Genomic DNA, 23,065 nt, shown 5'->3' on the forward strand with positions numbered 1-23,065 from the left:
AATGTGAAAAAAAAAAATCCATGAATCCACATGGTAGGATTTGTAAAGAATTTATTCGTAAATCAGGGTGGAAAATAAGTATTTGGTCAATAACAAAAATACAACTCAATACTTTGTAACATAACCTTTGTTGGCAATAACAGAGGGCAAACATTTACTATAGGTCTTTACCAGGTTTGCACACACAGTAGCTGGTATTTTGGCCCATTCCTCCATGCAGAGCTTCTCGAGAGCAGTGATGTTTTGGGGCTGTCGCCGAGCAACACGGACTTTCAACTCCCGCCACAGGTTTTCTATGGGGTTGAGGTCTGGAGACTGGCTAGGCCACTCCAGGACTTTCAAATGCTTCTTACGGAGCCACTCCTTTGTTGCCCGGGTGGTGTGTTTTGGATCATTGTCATGTTGGAAGACCCAGCCTCGTTTCATCTTCAAAGTTCTCACTGATGGAAGGAGGTTTTGGCTCAAAATCTCACGATACATGGCCCCATTCATTCTGTCCTTAACACGGATCAGTCGTCCTGTCCCCTTGGCAGAAAAACAGCCCCATAGCATGATGTTTCCACCCCCATGCTTCACAGTAGGTATGGTGTTCTTGGGATGCAACTCAGTATTCTTCTTCCTCCAAACACGACGAGTTGAGTTTATACCAAAAAGTTCTACTTTGGTTTCATCTGACCACATGACATTCTCCCAATCCTCTGCTGTATCATCCATGTGCTCTCTGGCAAACTTCAGACGGGCCTGGACATGCACTGGCTTCAGCAGCGGAACACGTCTGGCACTGCGGGATTTGATTCCCTGCCGTTGTAGTGTGTTACTGATGGTGACCTTTGTTACTTTGGTCCCAGCTCTCTGCAGGTCATTCACCAGGTCCCCCCGTGTGGTTCTGGGATCTTTGCTCACCGTTCTCATGATCATTTTGACCCCACGGGATGAGATCTTGCGTGGAGCCCCAGATCGTGGGAGATTATCAGTGGTCTTGTATGTCTTCCATTTTCTGATGATTGCTCCCACAGTTGATTTTTTCACACCAAGCTGCTTGCCTATTGTAGATTCACTCTTCCCAGTCTGGTGCAGGTCTACAATACTTTTCCTGGTGTCCTTCGAAAGCTCTTTGGTCTTGGCCATGGCGGAGTTTGGAGTCTGACTGTTTGAGGCTGTGGACAGGTGTCTTTTATACAGATGATGAGTTCAAACAGGTGCCATTCATACAGGTAACGAGTGGGGGACAGAAAAGCTTCTTACAGAAGACGTTACAGGTCTCTGAGAGCCAGAGATTTTCCTTGTTTGAGGTGACTAAATACTTATTTTCCACCCTAATTTACGAATAAATTCTTTACAAATCCTACCATGTGAATTCATGGATTTTTTTTCACATTCTGTCTCTCACAGTTGAAGTGTACCATTGGTGCAAATTACTGACCTCTGTCATCATTTTAAGTGGGAGAACTTGCACAATCGGTGGCTGACTAAATACTTTTTTGCCCCACTGTATGAGGATTCTATAAAAACATCTCATCTCTAGGATTTCAGATTTTCTTTCTGTGTAATGGATGCATAAACAAAGCTCCAGTAGTAGGTTTTTTTTTAGACAAACAGACAGAAACAATTGCATATATGACTTTAACTTAGAGTTTGTGCACTTCTACATATGTGTATAGTATTTACTTAAAGTTATACACCGTGGTAAAACCATGAAACAGACAAGGGTTAACAACTTCAGTAAATTTGCTTGTTTGCCTGACTAAACTCACTTCTGTGTTCCTTCTTTTTAGATGTTTATATAATTAGTTTTTATTTAGAATGAGAATTTAATTCACACCTCCTTTTAAAGTTGTTGTGGGCATGAAAGGCGTATGAAAGCTTCAGATAAAATACAATCACAAAAGGCAGTTATTGAGCCAGAATTTGAAATAGCTTGGATAAAAGGAAAAAAGGGGTGAAATAAGTTTAACATATTTTCCATCAATTTGCAGTTCCAAAGATGTCACCTTTTCTCAATTACTTTGTTTAGGTCTGCTTCTCTGGCATTACAAACAGAAATCAGCCGGTGTACAGGGAGCTTCTGCAACATTAATTATTCATTGATTCTCCTCTTAACCTTTCTATGAAAAGTGTGTCTTCTGGTGCTGGTTCTTTGAGCCCTCAGGGCTACCTGGCTGTAGAAACACTGAAACACCATTAAGCCTTCAGCCTTGTTCAGTGTTATTCACTTTCACATACATTATCAGCAACATGTCCTGGCTTTCTTCAGAAAATAAAGTCCATTTGGAACACATGTAAAAGTGGTCTAAAAGATTAATTGGACAGCTATGAGCGTACTTCCCAACAAAGTTTTGGTGCAGAGTAATTTATGAGGTTTAAAAGGCATGTAAAACACTTTCTGTTTAAAAAAAATCTGCCACTGGGACTGGCTGAAGTATGCAGTGTAAAATATAGATGATCCCAGATATATGGTAAAACCATCACTGTCTGAATCCATTCAGTTGGACTCATGTTATCGATTGTTTTTCTTTCTTGTGTCTCCATGACTCCCCACTATGTCTTGGTACAATTTAATAATTTCCCTTTTCTCACGTTTTTCCTATCTTGATATGTACTCCATGATTTCATTTGACATATATGTGCCCTTTAATTCTGACTGATGGCCTCGGTCAGCTCCGGTTCACGAGAAGCATCCCAACTGCTCCTTCTTTTCTCTATCTTTTTCTCTACAGTGTCATTGCTTTTTTTGTCTATATCTACTGTTGCAATGTTTGCCCTCTAATTGGCTTTTTATGTATATTATGCCCCCCACCCCCCCCCCACCCCAGTCTGGTTAGCATCTCATTAGCATATCCACTTGACCCCAGGGTTAACCAGTGCTGCCTGGTTTTCAATTACCATATTCCTTCCAATCTTATACATTTGTCCCTTCCTTCTGTTACTCTCATCCTTTCCCACTTTTATTTTGTTTAACTTCTATATTCCCCATTTGTGCCTTCTTCTGATTTCTCCACCTTTACCTTTTTTGTTATATAATGTATTATCCTCCTTTGGCTCTACTGGATTTGTAATCCTCTTATTTGGTATATTTTCTGTTAGCCTGGGTTAGCCTCTAATTAGCATTTCAAACTGACCCAGTGCCCTGCCTGACTTTATATTTTTGCCTGAGTACTCTTTTGCTTGCTTAAAATGGTTACAACGTTATATTTCACTAGCAATAAGGTATCTGCCAGTTTTCCCTCAGGGCATTTTTATCTGTTCATCAAGCTTAATGTTCAAAATTCAACAGCTGTTCAATAGTAACAGGTTATGAACAATTCTTTAATTTAGCAAATGCAAGTTGAGAGCATCCTTGTTGCATTTAGACAATATTTTGTCCTTTTTCTCTCTCTCTCTGTGGAACAGTATGATTTTACATGACATTGTGCTTGATTCAAGCTTTTTGCTAACTAATGTTTTTAGTCTAAGGAGCTTGGAAAGAAAAACACCTGGACTTCTTTAAGTTTCCTTGAAGATGTTTCACCTCTGATCCGAGAAGCTTCTTCAGTTCTAAGCACAATTGATGGAGAATCCCAGATTTTAAGCCCTATGGGAGTGTCCCCAAGAGGGTCATGGACCCCCTATTGATCCTCTACCTAATCACACGAGCCAAAGTGTGAAAATGGGTGTGGGTCACTATCAGCCAAGGTTTTAGGTGAACTCATTTTGAGACCATGCCCCACCATATCATGTGACTTACTGAGATCAAATGACCCTAGATATGAGTGAGCACTGAGGCATCTGGGACGGGATCTCAAAACTGAATTATAGATTGCAGACAGCTGGTGTTGTAAGACAGCCCCTCTGTTCAAAGATGGTCTTCCACGACCCTCTTAGGAACATTCCCAATAGGGCTTAAAAATCTGGGACTCTCCATCGATTGCTCTTAGATCTGAAGAAGCTAGAGGTGAAATGTCTTCAAGAAAGTCAAAGAAGTCCAGGCTCTTTTAATTCCAAGCTCCTTAGACTACTATGACCTGGATGGCTGAGAAGCTTCACAGACAACAAATAATTTTAGTTTTACACAAGCAAGTAATCTACCTGAGAACCTGACCTTGTTCAGTGCTATGGTATTTCATTTTAGTGGATGTTTGGTCGATATTAAAACACAACTTTTTATTTTAGGAATGGAGACAGTACAGATTTGTAAAGCATCAAACAATCTCCAGTAGCTATATATTCCTTCCAAACACAGTATTACGTTTTGTAAAGAAAAAAAGAAAATCTCAGTTTTTAATGTCTAAAACAGAAGGACCAAGTGAACATATTGTCTAAATGTATTTCATCACACTCCCGTGCAGCGTTTAGTTTTGAAGTGTACGCAGTTTATAATAAATACTGATAATTACTGATCTCTTAACGCACTATAAAGTGGTTACTGGAATGCATTTGCAAGTGTGTCATTATTTTCTAATTTGACTGGTAACAGAAAATAATCCTCACACTATTTAGTTTTTTCTCTAATTTTGCTGCCAAGTTAATGTATGTTTTAAAGCAAAACCAACTTTTTGGGAAAATAAAAAACAACCTGTGACACAAAAATCACAAATGTAAAAGCAATATGAAGGATATGAAGATTAGAGAGGAATGGGATAATTGATGGAACAGTATAGAAAACTAGAGAAAGTAACAGAAAGAAAGGCTGGTGATGGTGCAAGCCAGTGTGCAAGTAAACAACGATACAGAAAGCTTTTTATATCTGCTAAATGGGTTATATAATACAGTTTTATATACACTCAACAAAAATATAAACGCAACACCTTTGTTACTGCTCCCATTCCCCATGGGATGGACGTAGAGACCTAAAATTCATTCCAGATACACAATATAACCATCCCTCCCAAACAGTGGTCACAAATCAGTCCAAATGTGTGGTAGTGGGCACATCTGCTATATTGAGATAATCCATCCCACCTCACAGGTGTGCCACATCAGGATGCTGATCTGACATCATGAGTAGTGCACAGGTGTACCTCAGACTGCCCACAACAAAAGGCCACCCTGGAATGTGCAGTTTTTTGCGCTATTGGGGGTCTGGGGACCCAGAACCAGTCAGTATCTGGTGTGACCACCATTTGCCTCATGCAGTGCAACACATCGTCGCATGGAGTCTATCAGATTGTCAATTGTGGCCTGTGGAATGTTGGTCCACTCCACTTCAATGGCTGTGCGAGGTTGTTGGATATTCGTGGGAACTGGTACACGCTGTCGTATACGCCGGTCAAGCACATCCCGAACATGCTCAATGGGTGACATGTCCGGTGAGTATGCTGGCCATGCAAGAACTGGGACATTCTCAGCTGCCATCTGCCCTGAACAATGTGAATCATGATTCATCCGTGAAGCGCACACCTCTCCAACGTGCCAGACGCCATCGAATGTGAGCATTTGCCCACACAAGTCTGTTACGGCGACGAGCTGGAGTCAGGTCAAGACCCCGATGAGGACAACGGGCATGCAGTTGAGCGTCCCTGAGACGGTTTCTGACAGTTTGTGCAGAAGTTGTTTGGTTGTGCAAACCAATTGTTCCAGCAGCTGTCTGGGTGGCTGGTCTCAGACGATCTTGGAGGTGAACCTGCTGGATGTGGAGGTCCTGGGCTGGTGTGGTTACACGAGGGCTGCGGTTGTGAGGCCGGTTGGATGTGCTGCCATATTCTCTGAAATGCCTGTGGAGACGGCTTATGGTTGAGAAATGAACATTCAATGCACGGGCGACAGATCTGGTTGACATTCCTGCTGTCAGCATGCCAATTGCACGCTCCCTCATTGCTTGTGGCATCTGTGGCATTTTGCTGTGAGACAAAACTGCACATTCCAGGGTGGCCTTTTGTTGTGGGCAGTCTGAGGTACACCTGTGCACTACTCATGATGTCAGATCAGCATCCTGATGTGGCACACCTGTGAGGTGGGATGGATTATCTCAATATAGCAGATGTGCCCACTACCACACATTTGGACTGATTTGTGACCACTGTTTGGGAGGGATGGTTATATTGTGTATTTGGAATGAATTTTAGGTCTCTACGTCCATCCCATGGGGAATGGGAGCAGTAACAAAGGTGTTGCGTTTATATTTTTGTTGAGTGTATATATATATAAGTCTCTGGGGAATAGTATAATTCTCATTTATTTGTCTTTAAGGATTATAAGATTAAATATGTCGCCAGGTTTAATACAAAATTTTGACCTTTTATATCGCCAGAAGAAATGTCTATAAATCTGTAGGTTTTGCGGATATGTTTTTAACCTGAAATGTTTGTTAAAAATTTTAAATCTTAGACTTTTTTTGTTGTTGTTGCAAGAAACAAAACCTAAAGGGGAAAAAAACATTGTAAATTCTGATTCAGTTTTATTTCTAAATGTGGTCAAATCTCTTTAACTGAACATATTTTTTTCTTGATAGATCATTAGGGTCAAATTAATCTGTCACTCCCTGCACACTTAAAACTATCCACCTGCGTATATATGCTAATGAGGACACTTGAAACTTAAGAATACAGCCTATGCATTAACCTCGCTTTCTTTTAGTTTACTAATTTGCATTAAAGGTGCATTACTATAATCATAAAACTGCAGTGCTACTTACTAGTATAAAACAAACTACACACTGCCTTGTCTAAGGGTTAAGATAATGGCACTGAAGTTACAAAAAAATGTGTTAATAATGACTCATTGTGAAAATGCTACATTTAATACCTTTAAGCTGCTACTCTGTCCTGTTGGTTAGTTCAATACCTACCTGCGTTTGAAGGTGAGAACAACTCCAAGAAGGATGATGATGAACATAAGAATCCCAGCAATCACGCCAGCCATTTTAACTGTGCTGTCCACCTGTTTCTCTGGCTCCATAGCATCAGAGTCCTGCGTTGATGCACCTAAAAGCACACATATGCACACACAAACAAACAGGTATGCAGATAGTCACATTGGTAGGGAACCTTAAACATATTTGCTTGGCATATACATTCACACAGAAATGCTAATGTGCGGATGGACATATTCATTTGCATACAGCATTGGAAGTTCAATACGGTGAGCAGGTTTTGCAGGCACACACATTCACTCACACCATTGTGGTCAGAAGTTTACACAAACTCATCATGAGTCGTCGATTAATCATTTGGGGCTATTATTCTTTGAACTGTTCATTTTTTAAATTTTCCTCATGTTTGTATAGCTTTAATGTTTTCTTTAAGGTCCCTTGGAGCAATTTCTAAATAACTGCAGATAATAAGTTCACCAGTTTAAGCATCTATATGGAAGAAAAAGTTATTTAGATGTGCCACTACTTTGCCAAGGTGCGGAAAAAGACACAGCTGTCTTGGAAATCAGTTAAGATGTTCAGAAACAGCACAGGAATCAAGGTTCAAACCAGCCATGAAAAACTGCTCAGATGTCACAACCCACAGTGAAGCTAGTCACTCTGTTGGATGGACTGAGAGACTGTTGACCAAGAAATAAGCCCCTGTTCAAAAATTGAGACATTCAAGCTCAATTGAAATTTGTAGCCAACACAAACAAGCCAATTGTCTTCTGGAGAAACATTTTTTGTCAGATAAGATTGCACTGTTGTCAATAATGAAAGAGGTATTTTTTGGAGGCTTTCAACCCTAATAACACTTTACCAGTTGTCATGCAAGGTGGTGGTAGCATTATGCTCTTGAGTGGTTTTGCCTCATGATGAGTGTATGTAAACCTCTGACCACTACTAGATCTATATGTATACAAAGACATCTTTATTGATGGACCCATATATCTAGATATAAAATGTGTACACAGTCGTACATATGCTCAAAGACAAAACATATATATGTTGGCAATGAAGGAATACTGGAAACACTGTATCCCAAGGTGAAGATAAATTCTTAACTTTGCATCCACATTAAAAGAGAATATAACCCATAAAATCATGGTAACAAAACACAAAAACAAAAAAGTAATAGGCATTGGATGAAATGTGATCATTTTTGTTCAAAAATGAAAATTTAAAGGAGAAATTTGAAATTTAGCATTATTTGACAATATTAGACAAGAATTTGTAATGACAAAGCTCACACTAAAATGTGTGAATTTTCAGTATGTCATTTTGAAAGCAAACATTATTTTCACAAATGTTTATATTTCATTCTAGAACAAAATGATTAGACATACTTTGAGTGATAACTGTTAAAAGGCTTTGTGTTCTTAAAAAGTAATAAGTGATAAACAATGGCATACAACCATACACAGTGTAATGAAGATGACAAACAGTGGATGAAGAAAGCATTTCATTGGCAAAAAAGTGGTGCTTCATGAACTGTTAATAATCAATAACTAATTACTCTCAAATTTACTACCCTTTCTGAGTGTTTGACAGTCTCTTTCAAATGTAATGCAGTTTTAAATTTAGTAATGCCTCTTACAGGTAAATATATAAAGCCAAAGAATAAAGGGAAATATAGTAGGGGTGCAACGATACACAAAATTCACGGTTCGGTTCGGTTCGATACTTTGGTGTCACGGTTCGATATTTTTTCGATACAAAAAAATGTTCATGCCTTTTTAATTTGTCATTTATTAAAATTATAAATATATATTTTAACTCAAAAGTACAGTATTTAAATTTAACCCTAACCCTTGTGCGCGTTTTTTATTTTGACAGCGAATGCGCACCTGCGGACCACTTATGTGCAGCCCTGGTTATTTAGCTCATCATATTGCAGCCACAGAAATTCTTTTGTCCATGAAACCATAAAGCTGCACTTTCTTTTTGCCTTATAGTCTCATTTGTCATAACTTCTCCGTTTTGTGGTGAGCTTTTCTTTGGCTGTCACTTCTTCACCCTGACCTGTCTTATTTGGCTCAGCAGAACTAAAATATATATACTGCTACTTTTACACACGCACTCACATAAGCTCAGCGATTCTCTGCGCGATCAACCTCTCACATGTTTAAGCTTGCTGCGGGAGATTTCACTTGTCATGTTTGCATAGTAAGCTAACGATTAATAAGACGATGTCAGAGGAATTGGTGCACAAATTATCATCACTCACAGATCAGTGCTGTCATTGCAAAGTGAAAGCAAAAAAACAAGCGCAAATTCAAACGCGATTTCAATATGTCACATATTGACAGTGGCTCACCGATGCCAATGACATAATTACCCAGCTACATTTCTGAAAGAATGCAAAAGCATTGACATATATTTTTCCTACAATAGCCCGACGGGCAGGGCAGAGAGATTTTTGTAGCCCGACTGGAAAGATCGCTAGCTCCGGGACGTCGGGCTAGCGATTTTGCAAGCCCTGTATCTGATTGAGGAATCACTCATCTTTGGAAAAGAGAGTTTATTACAGAGAAATGGCTCTTTCCAAAATAAAAGCTATACTATCCGCTTCTTCTGGGCTATATTCTCAGCAGCATAAGGAGAATCACGTGCTAACAGCTGTCTAAATGACTCGGCTAAAGTTAGTAGCATGCTTGTTGTTTTTGTCTTTGCACTAGGATGATGTCGGCGTAAATGTGCAGTCATATTCGTTGTGTTCCCACTAGTGCTTTCAGGTTAATCTCGTTGAAATGACCTTAACGCCACAACACGGCAAATCTCCGTTAACCAATCGCCCCGTGCATGGGGCTAGACGGCCAACACAGCTAACTGCGCTAACACACTAGTTCACACCAATGTAATTAAGCATTGCATGGCACATCCAACATACTGTTTTACTTTAGTCCATGACTCGCTTACCTTCAGGGTCATACGTCACATGAAAACCAAAATAATTCCAAACGCCAGATCTGAATGAGGGTGGGGGAGGTCCATCTTGCAAGGAGAGCTTAACTTCTGTCTGGCTAGCTTGCCCTGCGCTCTTCCTCCTGACTATGCTGTCTGTGTTGAGCGCTCAGTGGATCTGCGCTCGACAGTGCAGCCTAGGCGGAGTAGTCGAACGCAGATTCACTGAGCGCTCAACACAGACAGCATCGTCAGAAGGAAAGTTGATAAAATAAATTACAAATGTTGTATTGTTCGATACATATGCGTACCGAACCGAAAGCACTGTATCGAACGGTTCAATATCGATACGAATATCGTTGCACTCCTAAAATATAGGTGAAGAATAGTGGAATAACGTTTTAAAGAAAATTGTTTTTCTTAAACCATTACTGACTTCATTTCAAAGGACAAAAACAGTCAAAGGACAATGCACAAATGTGTAAGTCAGTAAACGACATCCAGGTTCATGGTCCAGAAATGTACATAGAAAACACAGTACAGACTGGATTTGCATCACTTTGAGTTACGTAAGGATTAAATAATTTGGCAAATTATGGGGAAACAAATGGGGAAACTTGGGGAAGGGGGATAAATGGTTTGTGTATATTGTTGATTTTACTAAACAAGAAAACATATTCAAATATATAAAGCGCTGCTCTCATTGTGTGAAGCCAAATAAAATATATTATTTTTATAATAAAAGAATGGTATGTAATATGAGTTACAGCTTAACCATAGTTTCCATTAATGATAATACCACTGAATCTGATCAACACTGATGTCACAGAAGGTCACAGAGAGGCCAATGAAGTGTGTTAAAGGCATATAAAGAAAATTTCTTCTGATGTTTCATTCATATATATGAAATTTATATCTAGAATTTATTTTGTAAAATGTTTTCAAATACCGTCTGTGCTGAACCACAGAAATATCTAAAAAAAAAACAAAAAAACAAAAACAAAAAAAAACTGCTTAGTGTTTTTGGTCTGTCCTTTAAGACAGTGACACAAATGCACTCTCATTGTCAGTGCTTTTCTCAACTGGTAACTGGTTGCTAAAAATTATAAAAGTCAAAGATAAGTTCCTAGGATATTTTGTATAGAAACCAAAAGGTAACTGTCAATAACTTTCAACAGACTGAATGTCAAAAGGTAAAATCAGACATAAAACAAAGGACTGGTAAAATGTATTACTTAAAAACTGACAGTTCATAATAAAAAATACACTGGAAAGACAAAGACAAGAATCCCCAAGCTTGTGATCGTGCACATGAATGCCCCTGTCCTCGTGGAGACATATGCCAAACAGATTCTTGTTATAACCTTGATAGACAAAGACAGCCGATTAATAAAGTAATACTGCTGCGTAGGAGTTCAGTTTAATCCCCCGTCTCTCTCATCTTCGCCCCCTCTGCAATAACAACACAAGGTTGGCAGTGGAATGCACTGAGCTAACGGCTTAAGCACCTAACCTTGGCACACTCAGTAATAGCTGCTGCAGTCCTCAATTGCCGTGGTGAGGAGATGTTCTTTTAAAAACCCCGAATGCCTTCAATGACAACATATTCTCAGTCTTTATAGCTCAATCATTGACAGTCTACCTGTCGTGTAGCTGTATCATCTTTGAAGAAAAAAAAAGAAGAATGCATCAGTTATTCTCTGACAATTTATTGCTAAAAAGATTTCTTTGTGTAAGTTTAATAACACATTATTATGTTCTGCTTTTTGAACACTTTGAGTTTTCAAAACTTGTACCCCATATCGGCAGATCTGTTTTATGAAGAAAAAAAATGAAGAGATTTTGAAGGTCTTATAAATACAACATGTCAAGACTGAATTGTGTTCGATCTACACCAGTGTTAGCATGCTAACCCCTAGTACATCATGTGTAATACCGCCCCCACTCCAAGATGCAACTCTGAGTTACAATACTGGGGTGGTTTATGCAACAAGCTAATACTGCTGACATAAACAACAGTTATTTAGGAAATTAAAGCATCTTGGGCAAAGAATAACATGCCCTTCCAGAGACAATAGTGTCCCCCTAAAAAGAAAGACAATTTTTTTATATTCCTTTCTTTTTGTTTTTGCTTCCTCTTAACATTTTTAATCTTATATACTAGATTTTTGACTTTTTTCTTCCTAGAGAAACAGAAAAATCATAAAGGCACAAAATGCAAAGTGTAATTTTAAAAGACATGGACCTGTGATTATTTTTACACTTGTGCCACCCCAAGCAATCACTGTACAGAGGATAGTGGTTCTAAAAAGAAAAGGTGCTTTTCCAGATATTGGAAAGGTGCTTTTAAGAACTAAGGGACTTTGCAAGGACGTTTTACTTGAAATTGCTTTTAGTAATAATACAATGTAGTAATTTTTTAATGTTTTTAAATCTTTGTTGGGATCGTTCAATATTTTGGAAGTGTTTGTTATATTCACTATGTTGCATATGGCAATAATAAAGAAAACACAAACAACATAATGTTGTGGATTTCAGGATATTCATTGTACTGTTAACGAATGAACTGTGAAATCTTACTTACTCTTTTATATCAAATGAACAACATCATAAAATAGTGTTCATGGTACACTATCGAATAGCTTATAGCCCTGTAAACAGCAAAGGCTTAAGAGTTCAAGGTTCAACTTTTCTGTGTCTGTCAAGCACGTTATAGTTAAACCAAAGTCTTGAGCGATCATGCAAGAGACAAGTTCACACATTTCCCTGTAGTCTGTGCCCTGGTAATCACCCCACAGGTGTATCAAACCTCAATTCCCCCCCTGAGTGATCCACAATATGTATCACCTGACACATTTCAGTGTGACCCCATTTGTTCACACTTCACCAGCCCATGTGATGATTGGGTTCAACAGTTCATGATGTAACAGGAGAGGACCCCATCTGGTGATGAGTTCAGCTCCATTTAACATTGTGATTGGCCAGTTTGGGAGCCAATCAGGCACACTTAAACAGAGTTCTGACCAGGGCATAGAAGAAGTGATCTAATGTGACTTTGTCCATTACATGAGGGTAAAAGTTGAGATGAAGCAAATTGGAACAGCAAAATAAGACTAATTTCCAACTGGTGCAAATACAATATGGAGCAGACTATGGCCTCATTTATTTCTGTATTGTCAGTTTAAGGTAACAGGTGGCCTGTAAGTACATAAAATAGATGCATCCATCTTGCTTTCTTGCCACAGGTACTGGCAGGTGGTGTAGGTATTATTTTCTTGGCAGATACCAGGTTGCTAAAAAAGAGAGTTGGAACAGTGAAGAGCTTTGCATCGTGTCATAGTGTGTGAATGTCCTCATCTTTTCACAAACTGTAACTTTCTATTAATGAGTATCCTAAAATGTGCACTACCTCAAAAAAGAAACAAAAGAAAGAAAGAAATCTGGAAATTCTCACATATACTTATGTCTGCAACCTGAATATTTACAACATTAAATCACTCATCTGTGGTCTCATAGAGAATGGACTGAATTGAGCCTACATGGCGATGGCCACAGTAATTTTTTGTTATTATTATGTAATGTTAACTCAACAGAAAGACATGGAATATCAGAAAGAAAGATCCAACTGTTCTACCAGTAGCTGGATGGCTGTCTAGGTGCCTGAATTCACACCACCTAGTTTTCACAATAATAGGTTGTCAGGACTATACTGTAAGGTTTGGAAAGGGGTTACTGTGGTAACACTAACACAAAGCATAAATACTTTAGATCGTGTATATAGGGTAAATTGCTGCAAAAGTGATATATCTTAAAAGCTATTGGAAACAACAAACCTTTTAATTGGAAGAACATTCAATTAGAAAAGAAGAATGAACTGAACATTTTGGTGCAACTGTGCACCAAAATGTTGAAGTACTGGAAAAATATGATTCAATGTTTTCCTCAACAGAAGCTATGCTAAAATATATAAACTATAGTGCAGAACTAAATATACGCACCTATACTGTCAAATACTGTCAGAAATTCCTAAAAATATCTACAGGGTGAGAATTACTTCACAAAAACTTTAAATATGAACTTGAGCGAAAATAAATAATTGGCTCGGGATAAAATATAAAAAAATAAAAGGATGTCATGGAATATTTTAATTTATAAAAGTTGACTTCTGTATTAACGCAGAATGGAGTAAAGACAGAAAACATTAAAGGGAACCGCTTCAATGTTTGCCACTGTAATTGTGACAACACTGGGTTGGTGATGATACTGATTACTTCCAAAAGGCATTAATCCCTTGAATATCTTGTGTTCCTGAATGCACATAGGATGTGTAAGTGTGCACACGTGCAACTGGGTATAATGTTTTTTGAGGGTGTTTTTTTCCCCCCATTTATACCATTTCTCCCCTTTTTTTATTTCCCCTACTTGGAGAACATGATAAAATTATCAGGGAGGAATTACGAGTAAAACCTGAGATATTAAAAACATAATCTCATCCAAATGGAGAGAAGATTGATTCTCCTAGCTTCCAACGCACTCCTGCACCCCTGAATGGCATATTAAATGGTTCTTTTCAGCGTGGATGTGTGTATGTGTGTCAGGTGCAGATCACTGTTTGAAGGTGGGTGTATTTTGTGTGTCTTCACAAATGTACTTTTCTTTGTGTGTTTGAGTGGCATGGATCACTGTGCATGTGCACTGAGTTTGACTTACTTGTTCACGTTATAGGATATCGGTTGTCTAACACGCTTAAATGGAAAGTTGAACAGAGTATAATGGGAATTTGCTGCAATATTTTTGTTTGATTAAAAAAATATATATAGGTGATGCAGGGTGTTACAGTATGTAGGCTTTACTGGTGCATGTATAAATGCAAAAATATCTTAAATGACCTGAAGGTTTAGTTTTCCGGTACTGTTTTGTCAGCAGCTGCAGGGCTTATCCTCTGTGGATTAGTGTTACCATGGCTGAGTACGTTTAACAGGATTACTAATCTGAACTATGCTACCACAGCGCTCCATGTCAGTGTTTGCATGTATACTTTTAAATCTGCCTTTTGCTGCGTTTCTGAACATTTAGGTCCATGTTTGTGTATATGTAACTATATCTGCATATGTAACAAGTTACCTCTGCGTGAATGGATCTACCTGCATTACTTTGGAAATGTGTCTCTGTCCAGTTTTGTGTATGTATATACTGAATGTATCTGTGGCCCAATGGTACCTCGGTTAAGATAGCTGTCTCTGTGAACATTAACAATGGTAGTGATTGGCCATTAGCTCTGTCTTACAGACACACACACACATACGCCAGTTTCCACTGATGTTAAATAAAGCAGGATACTGTTTACTAAATACTTAAATCACGTTCTGAGTGATTGTATGCATGTGTGTATTTCTGGACTTATGATTTATGACATCTTTATGAGACAGGTCATGTGCTCTATGTACGATTTATTGTGGTTCTATATTGTAACGGTTTACACATTTGATTGACAAGTGAAAGGTTGCAAGTTTGATTCCAGCTGTAGACAAGCGTAAAACTGCCAAATCAAACATGTGGTGCTACTTGCTGTGGTGGCCAGCTGAAGTATCACCACATGTTTGATTTGGCAGAATAGAAGATAATACATCTTCTAGTAATAGAAGACATTAGATTAATGTGTGCCAAGGTAAAGGCTGAAGTGATTTTCATGTCAGATGCAGTTGCTGAAATCTTACAGGTACAAAGAAAAAAAAATTCTTTCAAGAACCTGATCCTTCAAGCTTGTTAAAACAAATTAAATTAGAATTTTAAAAAAGTGATAAATCACGTAACACTAGCTCATTCTCAGTGACTTGCAAAGCAATAAAGCAAAAATTGAGAAAAAAAACTTTTTTCTTTTTTTTTTTAAATTGATCTACGTGTCACAGAGTGAAATAACTATTTCATCCCCTATGACCCAGTCAGAATTCTGGCTCCTATGTGCCTATGTGTCACACAGATAGCAAACCAGTCAATCTGTCACTCTACTCCTGATCTCAACTCCTTATTTGTATAAATCACACCAATATTTTTCTTCCATTCAAACCTCACCTGATCAGCATGGGCAAGAACAAAGAGCTGTTTAAGGACATCAGGGGCAAGATTGTAGACATACACGATTATTAATCTTTTATTTAATCTTGGAAAAAATCTCACTGAGAGTAAAAATCTAATTTCCAAAAGAGACCTGGCACAAGGCTAGAATGGCCAACAAGACCATCAGCAAGAAGCTTGGTCTTGGTGTAACTCATCAGAAATGGAAAAACTATAAAATGACCATCAGCTGCCCTTGGTCTGCAGCTCTATGGAAGATCTTGCAGTTCTCGGCATTGCGTATTTTGTTCTCCCTTCCTTTCCACTCTGTTCCTCTCTCTACTTTTACTGTCTCCCTCCCCTGATGCTGATGACATCTTTCCAAAGAGCCTTCTAAGATTTATGCAGGGGCAGGTGAAAACTCACTGGAGCAGGTGGAAAATTCAAGCCAGAGACAGAAGGGCGGATTTAGCATAATACAACAATTCACAACAATGTCTTTCTGGTGAAGAGGTAAGCAAGTACACCTGTCCGCATGCACAATGCTACAGTAAGAAGAGGGAAAAAATCTTTAGAGTCAGTCTCTGACTTTTGTCATGTCTCTTTCTCAGTGTTTCATGTTCCTCCAGGCCTTTTTTTTTCTTGACAAAAAAAGTCCACTATCCACCCACCCCATTTTTTGTTTCTGCCAGGTCTAAATGCAGTTGAAGCCTGCACGCTCACTGTGCAGCCTGAAAAGAACTTCATCCATTCCTTATGGTATTGTGCCATAAATGTCACATCATCCCTAGATACTTACCTACAAATGCTCCTTATGAGAGTTTTTTTTAAACATTCTGACTCAATGTGTTGCAAATTCAGACAGAAAACTGACTGACGAAGCAGCAACAAGTAAGCACTTGGCAATGATGGAAAAACAGCAGCAGTTACAAATAAAAGTATGTTTGTTTGTCTGAGGTAGTTGGGTTCAACGACAAGTATAATTCAGACACGACTCCCTCAAAACGTTACTTTTACAGTGTTCTCATGCACACCCATATCACACAAACACATGCACACACATACTCAGATAGCAAGCCACATGTTGCGTCAGTATTGCACAGTGTCTGTGTGAGTTACAACACGACTCTGAACACCACCAATTATAATCGACCTCAGGACTAATGGGAATGGGAATTAAAACTGACATATAATACCAATGTGTGAATGACAAGGGGTGGGTTTGATGCTCCTATGAGCCATGGTAGCTGAGAACATGCTGGGCATTCAAACCCTGCCAGTGTAAAAGTCCCACCTAGCAATGTATACCTTCTGGTTTATTTTGCCCTCGGTAAGCAAAAACGTATGATTTGGAAATTAATTTCTATTTTACAAAAAAAAAAGAGAAAAAACAAAAACAACAGTGTTTTGGCTAAGAGGTACAAAAGCTTTTTTCAAATTGCAGGCTGTCTTTTAGTTCTGCATTACTAATATGTGACGTGAATGATGCAATCCACAACCATGTCTGAGAGACATGCATGCACAGAGTAGCAATGGTATTTATCTGCTTCACGTGGTGGGCTGCATATGAAGTCAGGGAATTATTTATTTTATTTATTTAACTGATTTGTTCTCAGCCATATTGACAGTTTATCACAGTGGTCTCTTATGTATTTGCCAAAGCAACTGAACAAATACAGCTTTAAGTGAGAGTTTATTTGTACACATGAAGAGAGACTGCAGAGTATTCTTTCTGGAAGACGCAAGTAAGTAATTTCAAGTATGTTATATTATTACTACTTAAAAAAAGGTTTGTGAGTATAAGGATTATAATAAGTGGACAAATTTTACGTTCCATATAGACTCAGCTTTAGATAAATAAGTCGAGTCGTTTAGCATTTCTCAAGCAGGATAGATTAATAAAGTGTGACTTCTACTAAGTGGAGTACAAAGAAAGAGAAAAAGCTGCATTTTATGCACCACTTTTTCAATTTAGGATGTCTGCCTAAATGGTCCTCTGAATATGATATTAAATATAATACATGAATTGCTACATTGCAAAAGTAAGTTCTGTTTTAAAACGATGTGGTTTTTAATGTACCCAGAGATCTTCTGCATTCATATAAATATAATCAGTTTTTATTCAATTGAGAGTTTTATTTGTTTATAGTTTCAGACTTGTGCATGATATGCATAATTCTTTCTGCGAGAGCTTGCAAACTGAATTTCCCCCAGGACAATAAGTGTTATGGTATTCTTGTGCAATAAACTCATAGTCTTGACAAATAACTGTGACAGCAGTTTATAATAATGCTTTTTGCTGACTGCTTCCCTGTTGTGTCCACATTGTTAAAGTCAACATTTTGACTGTTGTATCACTCAATGACATTCATATTCTACTGTCACATCTCTGAATTGGAAAAACAAATACTAAGAGGATTAGAATTGCTATGGTTTTGACACAATTTAATAAACAATGTTTAGCTGCTGTGTATTTATTACAGATGGATGATTGGATTTCAAAGAACTGTGCTGGTATTATTATTATTATTATTATTTTGTGTTTGTCATTGAAAATTTACTTAAATATTCCACAGTAACCAGCTCTGTCGATTTAAGGTTGTTCACTGCACTAAACACACTAATAGCAGTAAACAGCTGACAAAACACATTACTGAACTATAATTCTTCCAGTGTCTAATAATAACTAACTAATAGGAGATATCTTCTTTTTCAGAAGTTAATATACAGTAATTGTGTCACATTCAAAGGCTGGATCTCTCACTAAAGAGTTACACAAATTTATTCAGCCTTGGTGGCAAAGCTCCAAAACTTGACATGGTTGACAAATTCAGAAATGAATTTCTTTTCTTTCCAAATACAAGGATACAAATCATATGAGACATAAATTAACATAATGGTTCTGCTGAAACCACACCATGCTCTGTTTGGTGGTTTTTGCATATTAATTGATGTTTTGACCACTTAGTTGTTATTATTCAACATTTTTAGTACTCTGCTAGGTGTTTGAGCATGTAGTACAACTGAATTAAGCATCTTCACTGATTTGATATTATACAACAAATGTCATGGACCTATATACGAAGGCTTTAGAATAAGCAAAGAGGTGGATATTGTGGATGAGACAACGGTCAAAGATTATCAAATGAAAATTGTTACCATCCCTTTTTTCAATCAGATAATCATACTTGCAAAAATGGAAACTATACTTTCAGAATAGTATATGCATTGTTAATAAAGTTGGGGGAACAGGGGAAAAAATGTATTTATTCATAGTCTAGTCAGTTTTCTTTTTAATATTAAACTATACTTTATTAAAGAATAAAAGATTTAAAAAAAATCAAAGCCTACAATCAGCGTAATGGTGCAACAGCTGCGCTACTGACCATGCACAAAAGCAGCATGGTTTCACTTAAGTGTGTGTGTGAAAAATGTGTGTGTATGTGTGCATGCAAGACAGAGAGGACGTTCAAGCACAGCCAGCAACGCTTGAAGCAGAGCAGACATGCAAACAAATGTATTAAGATGGTGATGAGAAGGAAAGGTAACGCCAAAAAATTAACAAAGGGAAGAAAAAAGGGAGGGTGTAGGGCAGGGGACAACCAAAATGAAACAGTGTTTGCGTCGTGTTTATGGTTGTACTGTGACATAACATTGGGAAGAAAATATTCTGCCTATAAAGCAATAATCACCTTCGCTTGGGATGACTAGAATGTACGGCGTTGTTATTTGTCCCCTACCTATTACCACTAAGGCCAAGGGTCGCACGTCCCCACCGGAAAGCATGAGAAAGAAAGGGAAGAGAGAAAACAAACAACAACAAAAAAGGAAAAGAAAGAAGAAAAAGTCTAAGAAAAAAAGATGTATAGTTGTCTTTCTTCAATTCATCAAGTTTTAGATCTCCCTGGTTTTCAATTGCACAATCTGTCTTGGAGGAGAGAAACTGCAGTGGTGAGAGATAGCACTAGAACCATGAGATCAATACCACTCAGCTGGGATATGACTGGTCTTATTTCTAGGAAATAACCCTCAATGAGCATCTTGACTGGCCCATTACCAGGAAAAGGCCAGAAAGAGGTGATGCTGGTGAGGATGTTTATTACAAAGTAGTTGTCAGTGAATGCAGATATGGTGTTGGCGGTTATCACTGGAGCTTGTTATGTCTGTTAGCCTGGTTTGAAGGGTTAATAAAAACAGGGGAGTGGGAAATGTAAGACGGAAGAAACAAAGTGATGGTTAAAAGAAAATAAATTATGAACTTTGTGGCATGGGAAAGTTGGTGGAGAGACCAATTTTGGCATCTGACTCTAGTTAATACTTTCCTTTATACAGCATTCTAATACAAATACTGTAAAACTACTAAAAGTTTAATGGTAGAATATTTGTTTTGGAAGAGTAAAACTGAGGCAGGTATGCGGCTCTAGTTGTCCCTCCTTTTGTTCTCAAAAGTCACTTGAGCTATTATTGCTTTGTTACCTTTAAATGCTTAATAGCTCACAATGTGGTAGATTAAGGCCTCACAATTTTATTTTTTGCAGTTCAGAAACAACAGAAAGAAAGCAAGTGATGTCACGTACTTATTGTAAATATGCAATAGTGCATGATAAGTGCACATATATTGGATATTAGGTAATGCAGCAAACATAATCATAATTATTTGCAAAATCAGCCATCTGCATTGCCTCAGAACACCAAATAACAGCATATTAATGATACTTCATGTATAAAAATCTTTTTTTTTTTGGATTACATATAATTTCACATACTCAAAATAGATTTGTATTATTTTTAAATATATGAAAGACGGCCACAAAGTTAAAAGCATGTCTTTTTCCAAGCACACATACATGCAGACAGACAGAGCGCAGTGTTTAGACACTGTAGACATCCTACCAGAGTACATCTCACTCAAAAAAGAAAAGAAAAAAATGAAAATGGATTAAAAAAAAAAGAATGGTAAAAAAGATAAGAATGTTCATAAAAGAGCAATAAATGTTTTATGTAGACAAAAAAATAATAAGAGAGTTAGAGATACAGAAACAGACAAAGGAGATGTGGAAAAATCAAATCAATGCCTGATGCAGATGAAAAACTAAAACAGATAAAGGAGACGAGGTGAGAGAAAAAATCAATAGCAAGCTGAAAAGCTTTTAAAGCATATTGCCTGGCACATAAATGGGTGTATTTGCCAGAGATGAGCAGCAAATAAAAATGGGAGACATGGGGAAAGCAAAACAGAAGAAGATGAAATGGGTTTTGGAGCTAACACTTTAGCCTTCATTCACTGGGTTTAATGAAGGTGGTCAATTGGTATTATAATGGCCCCAATGTTCCACTTTATACCCTTTATACTGCGAATACAATTTGAACATTGAACATTGATGACCAACATGGATGTGGTGTGAGATGCAAAAAGAATAGCATGATGGAGGAAAGTCACAGAAAAGGTGAGTGTGAAAAGGGCTATAAGGATAGAAGAGATGGAGAGAGAATGCTATGCGACAAAATCATGCAAGATAACGTGGATGTGGTATAGGTTTGCCCGGGCTGATGGTTGTGAGTTCACCTTTTCCAGAATAGTGTGCAATCTTCTCATCTTGGCTGATACACTTGTAGCACAACACAATTCTAGGGGGTTGTGTATTCGCACCATTTTTTCTTTAAAATGAACTACTAACAAATTTCAAATTAAAATTACAAATATCTTATCATAATTAATGTGCATGTTGACTATCAATGGAAGGCTGCTCATACCTTTGTTAGCCAAGCGGACACAGTTGATTTTGGTTTCCTGTGGAGAGAGACAGACAGGTTAACTAATTACCTTGTGGTAAAATATACAGTTAATTTTTCAGATACTAGTGTTTTGAATCATGAGGGTAAGGCTTTGTTGAACACATAGGAAAATGGTGGAAAACCCTTTGAAATCTGACTTTTTTCTGAGTATTCTCCAAGGCATAAGTCAAGTTTCGTTTGTTGCAGTATTGAAAAATCATTGGCACTAGCTCTATTCTGTACAGAATGATCAATGGACTGGTTCTTATTTAGCACTTTTATACTATACAACTGAGCACTCAAAGTGCTTTATACAAGGATCAAACCACCCACCTTCCAATTAGTAGACAACCTACTCTACCTCCTGAGCTACACCCACCCCCAAAAACAGAGCAGACAACAATGATTGCAGAGACAGAGACATTAAGTCAGACAAAGCTTGAAAAAGAAAAGCTGAGCTATAGTTGGGCTGTAAACTGGCCTCCAGATACACAGCAACTGTGGTCAAGCTAAAACAACATAAATGCCGCATGTATCAGCCATCCGATGACATTGGCAGGCATTGAGATCAGCTGATGTCCAGAGGCTGCAGTATATCTTGAATTGCAAACTCAGCACCATGTTTTAGAAAACTTTTAGAAAACGTTGAAACAACTGACAAAGAAAAGTGTTAAATCTGAAACAGGAACCAGAAAATCAATCAGGAATCATGCTTTGGAAATTTGTCCACAACAGTTTTAAAAAATGTATTTAAATCATAGTTAACAGACTAAAACAAGGTACCCTCTTTAATATATGGGTTGACTGTATACAGTAACCACTTGCCTGACAGTGCATATATTGCATACACCACGTAATCATTGGTCTTAATCATCAGTAAGATCACAAAACCATGCCACTGGCTTCTCATTTTGTCCAAACACACATGATTGACACATCAATCATACCAGGATCAATATGCTGTACAATTCTTGGTGTTGATTCGAATGGTTTTCCACACATCATATATAAATAAGTGAAAAAAGTACAAAAGTACCTTCATTGGTATTAAACACTCATTTTTCTCAGCATTGTGATGGCCCTAAGCTTTGGCCAGGGCCTACTGTATTTTCCCCTTTGCCCCTCTGTGTTGTCTTCTAGGTTCCTAGTAGGTGGAGTTAATTAGTGTAACTGGGAGCACCTGGCTAGTGTTATGACCCAGGGTCATTATTTGTGGTACGGGGTTGTTATTGTTTGTATTTGTATTCAGCGATGCTTGTTTCCAGGTGGAGGCCGCCCATTGGTGGAGGAAGGAAAGAGGCCAGCTACAAAAGGGGTTGGACTGGGCCGGTGAGGAGACTTTTCCTGGTTCCCCGTGAGCTGTGTGGCTGGGGACCGTCGTGGCGTGTGACTGCACGGGGCTGCAATATTAATGCTGAAAAAGGGTTGTACCTGGGCTTGGTAGCTGTAGGGGTGGGAAGCCGTTTCTTTTATTCCCCTCTTTTTTCCTGTTTCGGGTAGGGA

General features: G+C 38.1%; 1 protein-coding gene across 8 annotated transcripts in view; it reads right to left on the reverse strand.

The window, feature by feature from the left end:
* Positions 1-23,065, reverse strand: part of ptprt (protein tyrosine phosphatase receptor type T) — a 336,999-nt gene that overhangs the window by 101,986 nt on the left and 211,948 nt on the right. For 7 of the 8 annotated variants that reach the window (XM_080890788.1, XM_080890791.1, XM_080890787.1 and 4 more), the window contains exons 15-16: positions 21,542-21,578; positions 6,764-6,899 (exon numbers count right to left, since the gene is read on the reverse strand). In XM_080890788.1, the coding sequence (XP_080746914.1) occupies positions 6,764-6,899; positions 21,542-21,578 (173 nt within the window). Of the gene's footprint in view, positions 1-6,763; positions 6,900-19,479; positions 19,537-21,541; positions 21,579-23,065 lie in introns of all 8 variants that reach the window. The other variant, XM_080890789.1, reaches the window with a different exon arrangement.

The sequence above is a fragment of the Rhamphochromis sp. 'chilingali' genome, assembly GCF_963969265.1.
Source record: "Rhamphochromis sp. 'chilingali' genome assembly, chromosome: 9".
In the NCBI taxonomy this organism is placed as follows: domain Eukaryota; kingdom Metazoa; phylum Chordata; class Actinopteri; order Cichliformes; family Cichlidae; genus Rhamphochromis; species Rhamphochromis sp. 'chilingali'.